General features: G+C 38.8%; 1 protein-coding gene across 3 annotated transcripts in view; it reads left to right on the top strand.

Annotated features, from left to right (window-relative positions):
- The window catches only part of ZNF568 (zinc finger protein 568), a 39,328-nt gene that overhangs the window by 4,397 nt on the left and 18,599 nt on the right, over positions 1–16,332 (top strand). For 2 of the 3 annotated variants that reach the window (XM_058529134.1, XM_058529133.1), the window contains exons 2-3: positions 279–1,239; positions 2,794–2,852. In XM_058529134.1, coding sequence (XP_058385117.1) covers positions 1,206–1,239; positions 2,794–2,852 — 93 coding nt within the window. In that variant the 5' untranslated portion in view covers positions 279–1,205. Of the gene's footprint in view, positions 1–278; positions 1,240–2,793; positions 2,853–16,332 lie in introns of those variants that run through there. The other variant, XM_058529135.1, reaches the window with a different exon arrangement.

The raw sequence follows: 16,332 nt of genomic DNA, 5'->3' as shown, positions 1-16,332 counted from the left end.
TCATCCAATATCATTGTGACTTGAGTATAATTCTCATTTCAAATGAAGAGAATGGGAATTCTAAACTGCAACTCTCCTTTACCTCAATTGCCAAGATAGGTAGGAAATGGAGTAGCTGCAACTCTCTGACTCCAAATCTGGGGTTGCTACAAATGTGAGTGTTTTTTGACTCAATTTTATATCTGTCACTGCATCAGGCCTCCACCTATATGCTCACAGAGGATATTTGAGGAGCAAATGTTATGTGACCATCACTATTGTATTCACTTGGTTTCTAGACTCTTGGTGTCTCTGTTGAGCACCTGGTTCAACTGGGGTTGCTGAGTTTTTGAGTTTTCCTCCACACTCCTGCTGTCTCTGCATCCAGCATCTCTGGTCAGTGACTCCAGGGAATGTGAATTACAAGCAAGGAAGCTAATTGCTTGGGACTGTATTTGTTATCTATTATTATGTGACAGATTACCTCAAAATTTAGTGGCTTAACAATAAACATTATCCCACAGTTTCCTTAGGGAGTGGCTGGTGACTTTAGCTGGGTATTCTGGCTCAGATATTTTATGAAGTTGCAGTCACGATGTCAGCAGGGCTGCAGTCATTGGAAGGCTAGACTGGGGCTGGAGGATTTGCTTCCAAGATGGCTGGCAAATTAGTGTTGGCTGCTGGCAGGAGCCTCCCACTAGGGCTGGTTGAGTGTCTTCATGGCCTGGTGGCTAGCTCCCCTCAAAGTGCATGTTTCAAAAATGGGCAAGACAGAAGCCATAGTATCTTTCATGACCTAACCTTGGAAGTCACACATTGTGATTTCTGCAGTATCCTATTGGTTATACCGGTCAACTCTATTCAGTGTGGGAGGGGTGTAGAAAAAGCAGAAGGCAATAATCATTGGGGGCCATCTTGGAGGCTAGTTATTGTAGGGATCCAGTGAGAAGACATCAGATAAATTGGATTTATATCATAAGCCCACAGGTCCTGGCTCCACAAAGATAAGACACATCTGTGATGTGAGTAGAAAGAAGCCTGAAGAGCAGGTATCTATCATGGAAGAAGACCTCCTGACCTGAGACCTCCCCCAGACTCTGGAGAGTCCTGAGATAGAGGGGACCCAGGAACCACTGGACCTGCAGCCTATCTTTACCTTTCTGTCCAGAGTGGGCAAGGCCTGAGTGACATCTCAACCTTCGGAGATCAGCAGTAGCTGTGTGACAATGGAGCATTTGACCCAGATGATGGAAAGGAGAGGTGAGGTGGCTCAGAGATGGGCAGAGTTTAGGAGAGGAAGGCTGTACATTCGGGGATACAAAGAGTATAAAGAGTTATGAAATTCAGTACGTCTACCAAGAAAATTCACCTGGGTGTTATTAACTGTGCAGGGTAGACATTTGTTTTTTATTGTATTCACTTGACTATTTGATTCTTTTTAAAAATAAGTGTTTTAAATGTAATTTGTTTTTCTTAAATACGTTTTAAAAAAATGCTGTTAAATATATAACCATAAACAAAAGTTTCCTATTCGATCTTTACCCATCCCCTGTTCCCACTCTCCAGAGGCAACTTTTGAATGTTTTTTCTGGATATTCCAGTATTCAGCTCCACCTTTCTGAATAACATCCTCGTACTGCTAATGCTTGATTTCTCAGTTTTAGATATTTCCTATTGACTTTTGACAATGGGGATAAGGATTTATCTCTGTTTCCTACCTACCCCCTTTCTTGTTACCTCACCCCACCACCACCCACTCTTCTCATCGCCCTTCTTTCTAATATGGTGTTTTATTAGAGGTTGAAGTTTGACCATATGTCAGGATCTGTATCCATTTTGTTTTGAGCTAGTCGATTTCCCCAGGAAGAAGTTGTTAACTCCTGCTTTTGGGAGGGAAACGAAGGAAGTTTCGTTCGTTTCGTTCATCGGGGGGGGGGGGGGGGGGGGGCACCTTACAATATGACAACTTTCACTTAATTCTTTTATTTTCTCCACATTGCTTCAACTCTATATTCATTTCCATTTTTTAGTCCCACCCCAAACTCCTGCCTGCAGAAGTATCTCGTGCCTCCATTCCTGAGCCTTTAAAGGGTTCTGCCATGGTCCCCGCTCCCCACCACCGCCCCACTTAAGCTTCAGCTTTCTCTGGTTAAGTAAGGTACCAGTCGTCTGTCTGCTCTCTAGCTTCTAAAATTTTGTTGCCATTTCTTATCTGCTGACAAGACATATCTTGTCTTCTATATTCTTTGTCCTTGTGAGATTCAGTCTCCTTTGTTCCTTTACTTTCATTTTGGTTGGGTTTGGGAGAGAACAGAAATAAATGCAAGTAGTCAGTCTTCCATTTTTAACCTAAAGGCCCTGAGTTTTTAGGGTAAAAAAATAAATCAATTAAGTTATTTTAAAACATCATTAGAATCATAACTGCATTTCATTCCATCATATGAATGTTCCATAATGCCTATAACCTGTCTCAAGTTTTTTCCAAATTCTTTACAGTGCTTCATAAATTATTTAATCCTTAAATCTTTGTGGTATTTATTATTATGTAATTAGGATAAATTTCCCATTAAGAATAAAATAGCAGGATCCTAGGGAAATACTATATTGTCAATAGATTCATTATTTATATTTAGCCCTCCAGAAATTCCTATCAGACCCTATGTGATTTAATTAGTCATCCATGTACATTTCAGTATCTCTATAGCCTGATGGTGGTGAACATTTCTCAATGCTCTGAGGATCATTATAGGAGATATTACTGTACTCCTTTGTTGGGAGCTCTGAAGTAAATCTGATTTGTTTCTCTTGCCTCAGCTTGGTGTTCTCAGGACTCTGCGCTTTTTGAGGAAGAGGAGGATATGACCAAGTCTCTTGTACGTTTTAAGCATTTATTTGTTTCCTGCATTATTTTGCTATGCTATTGCAGTGGATCACCTTAACCTACCAGTAAGTTGGACAAAACTAAATCAATGAAAATGAAGGTGAGGAAAAATGCAGATGGAAGATCAGAACCAGGCAAAATTTGGGATATGGCTATGCAGAAACAGGTCCATACAGAATTATTAAAGTTGAGTTCAAATTTGAATATGCTCTGGAAAAGCAAAAGCAAACTGAGACACAAAAGTTCATTCCATAATTTGCACTGTTTATGAGAAAAAAGCTTTTCATTGGCACGTAGATCAAAAAGAAATTCCAAAATAATTCTGTAATTCTTATAATTTTAAGCTCAGCTTTTTAAAAGTCTGTCTTGGCCCAAGATTAAAAATTAAAATTATCTGGGAGAGTAAATGAAACATATCTTTCAAATGATCCTACACATACAGTCATGCGCCAAATAATGACGTTTTGGGCAACGAGGGACGGCATATACGATGATGGCCCCATAAGATTGTACCATGTAGCCTAGCTGTGTAGTAGGCTATACCATCTAAGTTTGTGTAAGTCACTCTATGATGTTCATATAACGAAGTCGCCAAACAACTTATTTCTCAGAATATATCCCTGTCATTAAGCAACACATGACTGTATATTTACTTCAGTTGAGATTTTCACAATTTGAACTAAAATATATACTAATATTTTATGGCAAAATCTTATAGTTTTGGTCTTCATAGCTCTCCATATCTTTTTTTTATGGTCTCAGAAGATACAGTATTCTTCATCTTATAAAATGACTCATTCTCCTCTGCTCCTAATTCTTTTTGTTCCCAACTCTGTAATCCCTTACACCCCTATATTGTAAATATTTTCTACTTCACTCCCTCTTTTTCCTAGGGTCATATGTCCCATCCTGAAACACACACACACTTCTGTTGACCATATGATCATGTAGGTCATCCAGTTATTTCTCCTGTTGGCAGAGTGGTTATCTGGGCCTAAACAGACTTAAGTTCAAATCTTGGCTCAACAATTTACTAAGTGGATGGTTATGGGCAAGTTTCTTAACCTCTTTGGCCTCAGTTACATCATCTGTAAAATGGGGATAATAATAGTACTTATCCTATAGGAATGTTGGCAGGGTTAAATGCACATAGTAAGTGCTCCATAAATGATAAGTATTAATAATTGTTAGCTGGATCAGTCTTTCCTACCTGAAAAAGGTTTTTCTGGTTTTTTTGGTGTTTTATATTTTTATTTTTACTTTTTTATATGCTTAAGATATACCACAAATATTTGAAAATATGTTCTTTTTATATTAAAACAACCATAAATTAATGTTTCTTTTTTTTTTTTGATTGTGAACTCTTTTTTTTTTTTTTTTTGAGGAAGACCAGCTCTGAGCTAACATCTATTGCCAATCCTCCTCCTTTTTTTTCCCCAAAGGCCCAGGAGATAGTTGTATGTCATAGTTGCACATCCTTCTAGTTGCTGTATGTGGGACGCCGCCTCAGCATGGCCAGACAAGTGGTGCGTCGGTCCGCGCTTAGGATCCAAACCCGGGCCACCAGTAGCGGAGCGCACGCACTTAACTGCTAAGCCATGGGGCCAGCCCCTAATATTTCTTATATGTGTAATATTTACATATCTCTTTCTCCTTTTATTTCTCTCATAATTAAAGTTACCTAAAGATGTATTTTTTTAATGATGTGTTAATAGTTTATAACATTGTGAAATTTTGCTTGTACGTTTTTGTTTGTTGATCACCATATACGTCTCCCTTCACCCCTTCTGTCCACCCCCTAACCCCATTGCCCCTGGTAACCACAATACAGTTTTCTCTGTCCTTGCGTTGGTTTATATTCCACATATGAGTGAGATCATATGGTGTTTGTCTTTCTCTTTCTGGCTTATTTCACTTAACATAATACCCTCCAGGTCCATCCATGTTGTTGCAAATGGGATGATTTTGTCTTTTTTTATGGCTGAGTAGTATTCCATTGTATATATATATATACCACATCTTCTTGATCCAATCATCAGTTGAGGGACAGTTGGGTTGCTTCCACTTCTTGGCTATAGTGAATAATGCTGCAATGAACATAGGGGTGCATAAGCCTCTTTGGATTGTTGATTTCAGGTTTGTTGGATAGATTCCCAGTAGTGGGATAGCTGGATCATAGGGTATTTCTATTTTTAATTTTTTGAGGAATCTCCATACCGTTTTCCATACAGGCTGCACCAGTTGGCATTCCCACAAGCTGTGTATGAGGGTTCCCGTTTCTCCACATCCTCTCCAACATTTGTTGTTTTTTGTCTTGGTGATTATAGCCATTCTAACGGGCATGAGGTGATATCTTAGTGTTGTTTTCATTTGCATTTCCCTGATGATTAGTGATGTTGAACATCTTTTCATGTGCCTATTGTCCATCTGTATATCTTCTTTGGAGAAGCGTCTCTTCATTTCCTCTGCTCATTTTTTGATTGGGTTGTTTGTTTTTTTGTTCAGTTGTGTGAGTTCTTTATATATTATGGAGATTATCCCCTTGTCAGATATATGTTTTGCAAATATTTTCTCCCAGCTGGTGGGTTGTCTATTCATTTTGATCCTGTTTCGTTTGTCTTGTAGAAGCTCTTTAATCTGATGAAGTCCCACTTGCTTATTTTTTCTTTAGTTTCCCTAGTCTGAGTAGGCATGGCATCTGAAAAGATTCCTTTATGACCAATGTCAAATAGTGTGTTGCCTATATTTTCTTCTATGAGTTTTATAGTTTCAAGTCTCACCTTCAGGTCTTTGATCCATTTTGAGTTAATTTTTGTGAATGGCGACAGCAGACGGTCCACTTTCATTCTTTTGCATGTGACTGTCCAGTTTTCCCAACACCATTTATTGAAGAGACTTTACTTTCTCCATTGTATATTCTTAGCTCCTTTGTTGAAAATTAGCTGTCCGTGTATGTGTGGTTTTATTTCTGGGCTTTCAATTCCATTCCATTGATCTGTGTGTCTGTTTTTGTACCAGTACCACACTGTTTTGATTACTGTTGCTTTGTAGTATGTTTTGAAGTCAGGGATTGTGATGCCTCCAGCTTTGTTCTTTTTTCTTAGGATTGTTTTAGATATTTGGGGTCTTTTGTTGCCCCATATGAATTTTAGTATTCTTTTTTCTATTTCCGTGAAGACTGTCTTTGGGATTCTGATTGGTATTGCATTGAATCTGTAGATTGCTTTAGGTAATATAGACATTTTAACTATGTTTATTCTTCCAATCCATGTGCATGGGATGTCTTTCCATTTCTTTATGTCATCATCAATTTCTTTCTTTCTTTTTCTTGTAGTTTTCATCATATAGGTCTTTCACCTCCTTGGTAAGATTTATTCCTAGATCTTTTATTCTTTTTGATGCAATTGTAAATGGTATTATTTTTTTGAGCTCTCTTTCTGTTAGTTCGGTATTAGCATACAGAAATGCAACTGATTTTTTAGATTGATTTTGTACGCTGCGACTTTCCTGTAGTTGTTGATTATTTCTAATAGTTTTCCAATGGATTCTTTAGGGTTTTCTATATATAAAATCATGTCATCTGCAAATAGTGAGACTTTCACTTTTTCCTTGCCTATTTGGATTCCTATTATTCCTTTTTCTTGCCTAATTGCTCTGGCCAAAACCTCCAGTACTGTGTTGAGAAAGAGTGGTGAGAGTGGGCAGCCTTGTCTTGTTCCCGTTTTCAGAGGAATGGCTTTCAGTCTTTCCCCGTTGAGTTGGCTGTGGGTTTGTCATAAATAGCCTTTATGTTGAGGTACTTTCCTTCTATACCCATTTTGTTGAGAGTTTTTATCATAAATAGATGTTGGATCTTGTCAAATGCCTTCTCTGCATCTATTGAGATGACCATGTGGTTTTTATTCTCCATTTTGTTGATATGGTGTATCACGATGGTTGATTTGCGGATGTTGAACCATCCCTGCGTCTCTGGTATAAATCCCACTTGATCATGGTGTGTGATCTTTTTAATGTATTGCTGTATTCAGTTTGCCAATATTTTGTTGAGGATTTTTGCATCCCTGTTCATCTGCGATATTGGCCTGTAATTTTCCTTCTTTGTATTGTCTTTGTCTGGCTTTGGTATCAGAATGATGTTGGCCTCGTAGAATAGTTAGGAAGTGTTCCATCTTCCTTTATTTTTTGGAATAGTTTGAAAAGGATGGGTATTAAATCTTCTTTGAATGTTTGGTAAAATTCACCGGAAAAGCCATCTGGTCCTGGACTTTTATTTTTTGGGAGGTTTTTGATTACTATTTCAATCTCTTTACTTGTGATTGGTCTATTCAGATTCTCCATTTCTTCTTGGTTCAGTTTTGGGAGGTTGTATGAGTCAAAGAATTTATCCATTTCTTCTAGATTGTCCAATTTGTTGGCATATAATTTCTCATAGTATTCTCTTATAATCCTTTGTATTTCCATGGTATCTGTTGTAGTTTCTCCTCTTTCATTTCTAATTTTATTTATATGAGCCTTTTCTCTTTTTTTCTTAGTAACTCTGGCTAAGGTTTGTTAATTTTGTTTATCTTCTCAAAGAACCAACTTTTTGTTTCATTAATCCTTTCTACTGTTTTTTTAGTCTCAATTTCATTTATTTCTGCTCTGATTTTTATTATTTCTCTCCTTCTGCTGACTTTGGGCTTTGTTCTTCTTTTCCTAGTTCTGTTAGGTGTAATTTAAGGTTGCTTATTTGGGCTTTTTCTTGTTTGTTAAGGTGGGCTTGTATCGCTATGAGTGTCCCTCTCAGGACAACTTTTGCTGCATCCCATATGATTTGGTATGGCGTATTTTCATTTTCGTTTGTTTCCAGATATGTTTTCATTTCTCCTTTAATTTCATCAATGATCCATTGGTTGTTTAGTAGCATGTTGTTTAATCTCCACATCTTTGTCGCTTTCCCAGTTTTGTTCTCATAGTTGATTTCCAGTTTCATAGCATTATGGTCTGAAAAGATGCTTGTTATGATTTCAGTCTTCTTAAATTTATTGAGGCTTGCTTTGTTTCCCAACATATAGTCTACCCTTGAGAATGTTCCATGCGTGCTTGAGAAGAATGTGTGGTCAGCTGTTTTTGGATGGAGTGCTCTGTATATGTCTACTAGGTCCATCTTGTCCAGTTTTTCATTTAAGTCCACTGTTTCTTTATTGACTTTTTGTCTGGATGATCTATCCATTGATGTAGGTGGGGTATTAAGATCCCCTTCTATTACTGTGTTGTTGTTAATATCTCCTTTTGGGTTTGTTAATAATTGCTTTATGTACTTTGGTGCTCCTATGTTGGGTGGATATATATTTATAATTGCTGTATCAAATGTCTTCTTGGTGGAGTGTCCCTTTTATCATTATATATTTCCCTTCTTTGTCTCTCTTAACCTTTTTTTCCTTGAAGTCTACTTTGTTTGATATGAGTATGGCAACACCTGCTTTCTTTTGTTTGCCATTAGCTTGGAGTATTGTCTTCCATCCTTTCACTCTGAGCCTGTGCTTGTCTTCAGAGCTGAGATGTGTTTCCTGGAGGCAGCATATTGTTGGGTCTTGCTTTATAATCCATCCTGCCACTCTGTATCTTTTGATTGGAGAGTTCAATCCATTTACATTTAGAGTGATTATTGATATATGAGGGCTTAATGTTGCTGTTTTGTCACTTATTTTCCGGTTCTTTTGCATTTCCTTTGTTTCTTGTCCCATGTGTTTTGGAGTGCCAATTCTGTTTGGTTGTTCTGTCTCATGACTCTTCTAGTTTTCTCTTTATTTATCATATGTGATTTTGTTTTGATTATTTGTTTAGTGGTTATCTTGAGGTTTGTATAAAAAGTCTTTTGCCTGAGATAGTCCATTATCTGATGGCCTCTTATTTCCTTATACTAAGTCAATTCGGTCTCTTTCCTCTTCCGCTTCTAAGTTATTCTTGTTACAACTTATTCTATCTTGTGTTATGGGTGTGTGTTTACAGTGATGAGGTTGTATTTATTTTTGGTGTTTTCCTTCTTTTGATCTTTGATTTTGGTATTTAAGTGGTTGCTAACCTATTCCAGTAAAGATCTACTATTTTCCTGATTTTGTCTACCTGTTTTTCTCCTTGCTCCAAGCTTTGTATTCCCTTTCTCTTCTTTTTTTCAGGCCTGAGGGCCTTCTTGAGCATTTCTTGTAGTGGGCGTCTCGTGGCCATGAACTCCCTTAGCTTTTGTCTATCTGGGAAAGTTACTATTTCCCCATCATATTTGAAGGATATTTTTGCTGGATAGAGTATTCTTGGTTGAAAATTTTTGTCTTTCAGTATTTTGAATATATCATTCCAGTCTCTCCTAGCCTGTAAAGTTTCTGTTGAGAAATCCGCTGAGAGCCTGATGAGAGTTCCTTTGTACGTTATTTTTTGTTTTTGTCTAGCTGCCCTTAATATTGTTTCTTTGTCATTGACTTTAGCCAGCGTTACCACTATATGCCGTGGAGTAGGCCTTTGCCTGTTGACATATTTAGGTGACCATTGGCTTCACTTACTGGTATTTCCTGCTCCTTCCCCAGATTTGGGAAGTTCTCAGTTATTATTTCCTTGAATAGGCTCTCTGTTCCTCTTTCCCTCTCTTATCCCTCGGGAATACCTATAATTCTTATGTTACATTTCCTAATTGAGTTGGATATTTCTTGGAGACTTTCTTCATTTCTCTTTAGTCTTAGTTCTCCTCCATCTGGAGCATATCTGTATTCCTATCCTCTATAATACTAATTATTTCCTCCATATTGTCAGCTCTGTTCTTTAAAGATTGCAGATTCTCCTTTATCTCCTCCATTGTGTTCTTCATCTCCAACAATACTGATTGGTTTTTCTTTATGATTTCAATCTCTTTGGTGGAGAAACTCCTTATCTCGTTGAATTGTTTATCTGCGTTTTCTTGTATTTTGTTGAGGTTTTTTATGATAACTATTTTGAATTCTCTGTCATTTAGGTTATGGATTTCTGTGCCTTCAGGGTTGATTTCTGGTTGCTTGTCATTTTCCTTCTGGTCTGGCGATTTAATGTACCTTTGCATTGTGGTTCTTATAGTCACTTTGTTTTTCCTCATCCTGGAAATATCTGGTTGTAGTTTCTACCTGCCGCCACTGTGTGGGGGTTAAGGGCTGTGTAATCTGAGCCCCCTGAGCTCTGCCCAGGCTGCTCCGCGGCCACGGGCCACCTGCCCGAGATCCACCCTGGCCACTCTGTCTGGTCAGCTGAGCTGCAGTGTCTGGCATGGGGGGGATGGCAGGGGCTCTCTCTTTTGCCAGCTGGGTCCCTGGGGTGTGGGGCTTCTCACTCGCCCCTTGTTATCCACTCTCCTGGAGTGCTCAAATGTTGATGGCACCCCTGCAGCGGTTCTGAGTCCTCTGTGTGGGAGTTTCCCACTGGCTGAGGGAGCCCGAAGAGCTATGGTTTCCCCGCGGAGGGCCGCCCCTCCCCCTCTCTGGGAGCCACGTGGACCCGAGTCACTGGTCTGATGGGGGAGGGAGAGGATTTCTCCTTACCTCTCCCCACTTTCTCCGGGGGCCCCAGCATGTCCACTCTCAGATGTGCGGCAGTGTGGGTCTTTCCGATCTTCCTTTTTGCTGTGTAAGAGTTCCTTGTTGGTCTGTGACTGTCCCTTTTGTTGTATCTTATCGGGGGAAGAGTTTACAAGAAATCTCATTCTGCCATGATGCTGACGTCACTCTGAAAAGGGTTTTGGATGTGTTTGCTGTATTCATTGACCTGCCTTTTTAGTTTAACATATGAAACTGATAAAAGAGAAGATGCCTGATTTGGATTCATAAAATTAATCCTTCTCGTCAGTAAAACTACCATAAACACTGTAATAAGTCAAAACTGGGAATAGTTTTTGTAATACATATAGCAGAAATGTACTAACAATTCAGAAAATTGGGTGAAGAACGTGAAGAAGCAGTTGGAAGAAATGCAAGTGGCCAATAAATATTTAGAAATAATCATGTCACAAAGAAGCAGACCATCCAGATTTGCAGATCCATTTTTTAGGTGTATTTTGAATTGGTGGGTAATGACCTGCTTTTGTGAGAGAATTCTGAATAACTAATTAATTCATACATGCATTTTTTTTAGAGTAAAGAGCTGGATATCAAGGAGTTGTGATCTACAAATAGTACACTCTTAGCTGTCAAAAAATTCATAACAGTTCCTTTCAGATATAAGAGCCAGACATTTTGGTTTGGACTATCACATAGAAGTGGACTGCCTATATTCCTGGGCATACAGTCCCAAATTCATTCTAGAATGTGGATGTAAATATATTCAATGGCAACTTTTATTTATATATGAATAGACTACACAGCAGCTAGAAAAATCCTCTACAACAAGAACAGTTTTAGTGAGTACTTATTATGTACCATATGTATTGTGCTATAAATTTACATAGCTTATTTCATGTGATCATTATCAAAAGCTTATAAAGTAGGTATACAGAGAAGGGAAGTGAAGCACCAAGGTTAAGAAGCTTACATAACTTCATGCCTCAAGTCTGTAATAAAGCCAGGATTCAAACTCATACAGCCTGACTCCAGGGCCATACTCTATGATACTGTACAGATTGAAGCGCACTCATGAGGGAAGAAATGCACATTTTGCCTATTGACTGTTCATATTATTTGTCCATTTTATGTTATCCTTTTCAAGTCCATTTTCTACTTGAAATTAGAGAATTTTAAGAAAGCCTGCTTTAGCATTAGGATTTATGCAGATATCTTCCCCTAATCTGTCACTTCTAGGTATCATGTATCTTTTTTTTTTTTTTTTTTTTTTTTTTGGGAGGAGATCAGCCCTGAGCTAACATCCGCCAATCCTCCTCTTTTTTTGCTGAGGAAGATGGCCCTGGGCTAACATCTGTGGCTATCTTCCTCCACTTTATATGGGACGCCGCCACAGCATGGCTTACCAAGCAGTGCGTCTGTGCGCGCCCGGGATCCGAACCAGCGAACCCCGGGCCGCCGCAGTGGAGCGCGCGCACTTAACCGCTTGCGCCACCGGGCCGGCCCCGGTATCATGTATCTTTTTGTTGTATAGACACTTTAAGTTTGGATAGTTACATTTAGTGTATGATAAATATGTGCATACAGTATGAATTCAGTCAAAATTAATATACAACATCAATATTTAATAGTTCTTTCTTCAGTTGCCGATGTTGGTCTTTTCTGAGATATCTTTCCTAATGTTAGGTTATAGAGATAGTCTCTTTTCAAAGCTTTGTTTTTCAGATTTAGTCTTTAGTCCAACTGGAATTTAATTTTGTAATTGGTTTGAGATAGAAATTTAGTGATTATTCTATCAGTAGAATTTTTTTGCATGTAGAAGACCAGTTGTGCCAACACCATTTTTTTTTTCTTAATTTTATTTAGTTATTTATTTTCCCCCAAAACCCCAGTAGATAGTTGTATGTCATAGCTGCACATCCTTCTAGTTGCTGCATGTCAGACACGGCCTCAGCATGGCCGGAGAAGCGGTGTGTCGGTGTGCACCCGGGATCCGAACCCGGGCCGCCAGTAGTGGAGCACGTGCACTTAACCGCTAAGCCACGGGGCCGGCCCACCATTTTTTTTTCTTTCTTTCTTTCTTTTTTTTTTTATTGTGAAATTTTTTGTTGTACATTATTGTTTATCAGTCACCATATAAGTACATCCCTCCACCCCTTGTGCCCACCACCCACCGCCCTAGCCCCTGGTAACCACCAAACAGTTCTATCTGTTCGTGTGTTGGTTTATCTTCCACATATGAGTGAAATCATGCACTGTTTGTCTTTCTCTTTCTGGCTCATTTCACTTAACATAATACCCCTCAGGTCCATCCATCTTGTTGCAAATGGGACGATTTTGTCTTTTTTTTATGGCCAACACCATTTATTAAATAGATCTTTGTGATGCCACCTTCATCATATACATGCTTAATTGTTTCTAGGCTCTTTATTCTTTTCTTTTTTTTTTAATAATTTTATTTATTTTTTCCCCCAAAGCTCCAGTAGATAGTTGTATGTCATAGTTGCACATCCTTCTAGTTGCTGTATGTGGGATGCGGCCTCAGCATAGCCGGAGAAGCGGTGCGTCGGTGCGCGCCCAGGATCCGAACCCAGGCCGCCAGCAGCGGAGCGCGCACACTTAAACCGCTAAGCCACGGGGCCGGCCCTCTTTATTCTTTAATCTGTCTACATCTATACTAGTACTATACTTTGTGTGTATGTGTATCTGTGTGTGTGTTTACATGGTTTTAATTACTATAAATTTATAATAACTCTGTTTGCTTGGACAAAGATTTCCCCACTTCCTGCCACAGACATATTGTTCTTAGGTTTTCAAAAACTTCTCAGCTACTTTGGAACCTCTGTGATTCCATTTGAATTTTAGAATCAGTTTATCTAGTTCTAGGGAAAGAAATCTTGTTCGGATTTTAATTGGAATTGCAAAGAATTTATAGACTAGGGGCAGGCCCAGTGGCACAGCGGTTAAGTGCACGTGCTCTGCTTCAGCAGCCTGAGGGTTCACAGGTTCAGATGCCGGGTGCGCACCAACACACTGCTTGTCAAGCCATCCTTTATATGGGCGGCGTCCCATGTAAAGTGGAAGAAGATGGGCATGGATGTTAGCCCAGGGCCAATCTTCCTTGGCAAAAAGAAGAGGATTGGCATCAGATGTTAGCTCAGGGCTGATCTTCCTCACAAAAAAAAAATAAGAATTTATAGACTAATTGGAGAAGAATTGCATGAAATATCTTTTCTATCTATCACAAAGGTCTTTCAATTTAAGGGAATCTATTAATATAATTATCATATTCAAGAAAAAAGCATAATAAGATAAAAACCGGCACCGTGTTCACTGAGGAAAATGAGACACATTCCCACTAAAGTCAGGGACATGACCAGATTGCCTATGCTACCACATTTATTTACTATAATTCTGTATGCATAGGTGTACAGAAAAGAGGAAAAAAAAGAGATAAAAATTGGAAAGATGCATGCAAAATTATGATATCTAGATGATACAATTGTATATGTGGGCAGCTGAACAGAAACAAGAGAACTCAATTCAATATGGACACAAAATCAATAGCATCTAATATACAAAAATCAATAGCATCTAACATGCAAACCATAACCGCTGAAAAATAAAATGCAAGAAAGATGCTTAGAGTAGAAACAAAACCCTCAAGAAAAAAGTATCTGATATATGTGGGAGAAAAAAACCTTTAAAATATTACTGAACTAGAAAAGGATTTAAATACTTTTTTTTTTTTTTGGTGAGGAAGATCAGTCCTGAGCTAACATCTGTTGCCACTCTTCCTCTTTGCTTAAGGAAGATTGTCCCTGAGCTAACATCTGTGCCAGTCTTCCTCTGTTTTGTATGTGAGACGCCACCACAGCATGGGTTGATGAGTGGTGTACAGGTCCGTGCCCAAGATCAGAACCCATGAACCCCAGGCCGCTGAAGCAGAGCACGCAACCTTAAACACTATGTCACCAGGCCGGCCCCCTGTCAGTTTTTGCTTCATGTATTTTGAGACTCTGTTAGGTGCATATATGTTTATAATCTTTCTACAAGATTGACCCTTTTATCATTAGGAAATGTCTTTTAATTCTAGTAACAGTTTTGTTTTAAAGTCTATTTTTCTAATATTAGTGTATTCACTCCAACTTTCTTATGGTTGTTCTTTGCACAATACATCTTTTTCTATCATTTTACTTTCAACTTATTTTTATGTTTGAACTTAAAGTTGTCTCCTCTAGACAGCATGTAGTTGGATCTTGTTTTTCTATCCACTCTGACAACATCTGCCTTTTTTTTTTTTTTGGATTTTTTATTTATTACTAATGTTAACACTAAAATGGTTTGCTTTATGCCTGCCATTTTCCTTTTTGTTTTCCATGTCTCGTATCTTTTTTGTTTCTGCTTATTGCTTTCTTATCATTTAGTGAATTTTTTCTAGTGTAAAATTTTAACTTCTTTAATGATTTTTCACTGTATTTTCTTTGTGTTTGCTCTAGGGCTTATCATATACATCTTATCAAGATCTTCTTCATATTTATACTAAATTCCAGTGAGATATAGAAACATTACTGCTATGTAGCTCTGTTCTCTGTTGCCATTTTGTGGTATAATTATTATACATATTACATCTATATGTTACAAACTCAATACAGTGGTGCATCGGTGTGTGCCTGGGATCCGAACCTGTGAACCCCGGGCCGCCGCAGTGGAGCGCACACACTTAACTGCTACGCCCCTGGGCCAGCCCCAATAATGGCTGCTTTGAAGTCTTAGTGTGTTAAACCTGACATCCGAGCCCTCTCACAGGGAATTTCTGTTGTCTGCTCTTTTTCCAGTGTATGGGTTTCCCTCTCCTGTTTCTTTGTCATAATTTTTTGTTAAAAACTGAACATTTAGGCTGTATATTGTAGCAACTCTGGATACTGATTCCCTTCCCCCTTTTCTAAGATTTGTTTTTATTGTTGTTTACTTGTTTATTTGTATAGTGACTTGCCTCAATTATTTTAGTGAAGTCTGTTTCCCCTGTAGTGTTAATGCTTTTGGTGTCACGCCTCAGAGGGCATAGCCTTGGACATGTACAAAGTTACCGTAGGGTGACAGTTTTAGCAGAGGTCTCTTTGACTCTCTATTTTCTCAATCTCTCTTTTAAGCTTTTGCCTTGTTTAGTACCACATCAACTAAATACCAACTGATTATTCTATTGTTTTTGACAGTGCCTGGGGCATACATTGCTCCACAGTATGATCCAATTAAATTCAGGCCCGGGTAGTTTTTGAGGCAAGTGTTTGAGGTTTCTTCTGACTTCTTTCTTTTTAGTTGTCCTTTTCCCTGGTTCTGTCTGCTGAACTGGCCTATGCTTTATCTTGTTGTTGTTCTTTTTTGTGTGTGTGAGGAAGATTAGCCCTGAGCTAACATCCTTGCCCATCTTGCTCTACTTTATATGGGACACTGCCACAGCAGGGCTTGACAAGCAGTGCATCAATCCGCACCCAGGATCTGACCCTGCAAACCCCGGGCCGCCAAAGTGGAATGCACATACTTAACCGCTACGCCAGCAGGCTGGCCCCTACCTTGCTGTTCTTAATTAAAGGGAGCTACCCACCTCCTCTTAATTGCTTACGACCAAAACCTCCTGTTTCTGAGTATGCCCTTAAGCTTTAACTTTTCTTACTCTGTTTCAAAAACATTCATTTCCTTTGGGAGAGTTTTTGAGATCTTTCTGCTTATGGACTGTCTCTCCCTCTGGACAAAATCTTTGAGCCACAACTCTGGGCTTTTGGTGAGATAGTAGCCTCTGGTGTTCTTGATTTGCCTGTTTTGACGTAGAATCTTTGCCCTAAAAGTGAACTGGGATAAGGGTAATTGGTGTACCAGTATTCTTGACCTGCCGCACCTTAGGTAGAACCTCCACTCTAGAGC

This window comes from Diceros bicornis, chromosome 34 (genome assembly GCF_020826845.1).
Source record: "Diceros bicornis minor isolate mBicDic1 chromosome 34, mDicBic1.mat.cur, whole genome shotgun sequence".
Lineage (NCBI taxonomy): Eukaryota > Metazoa > Chordata > Mammalia > Perissodactyla > Rhinocerotidae > Diceros > Diceros bicornis.
This window is presented reverse-complemented; position numbering and strand designations above follow the sequence as displayed.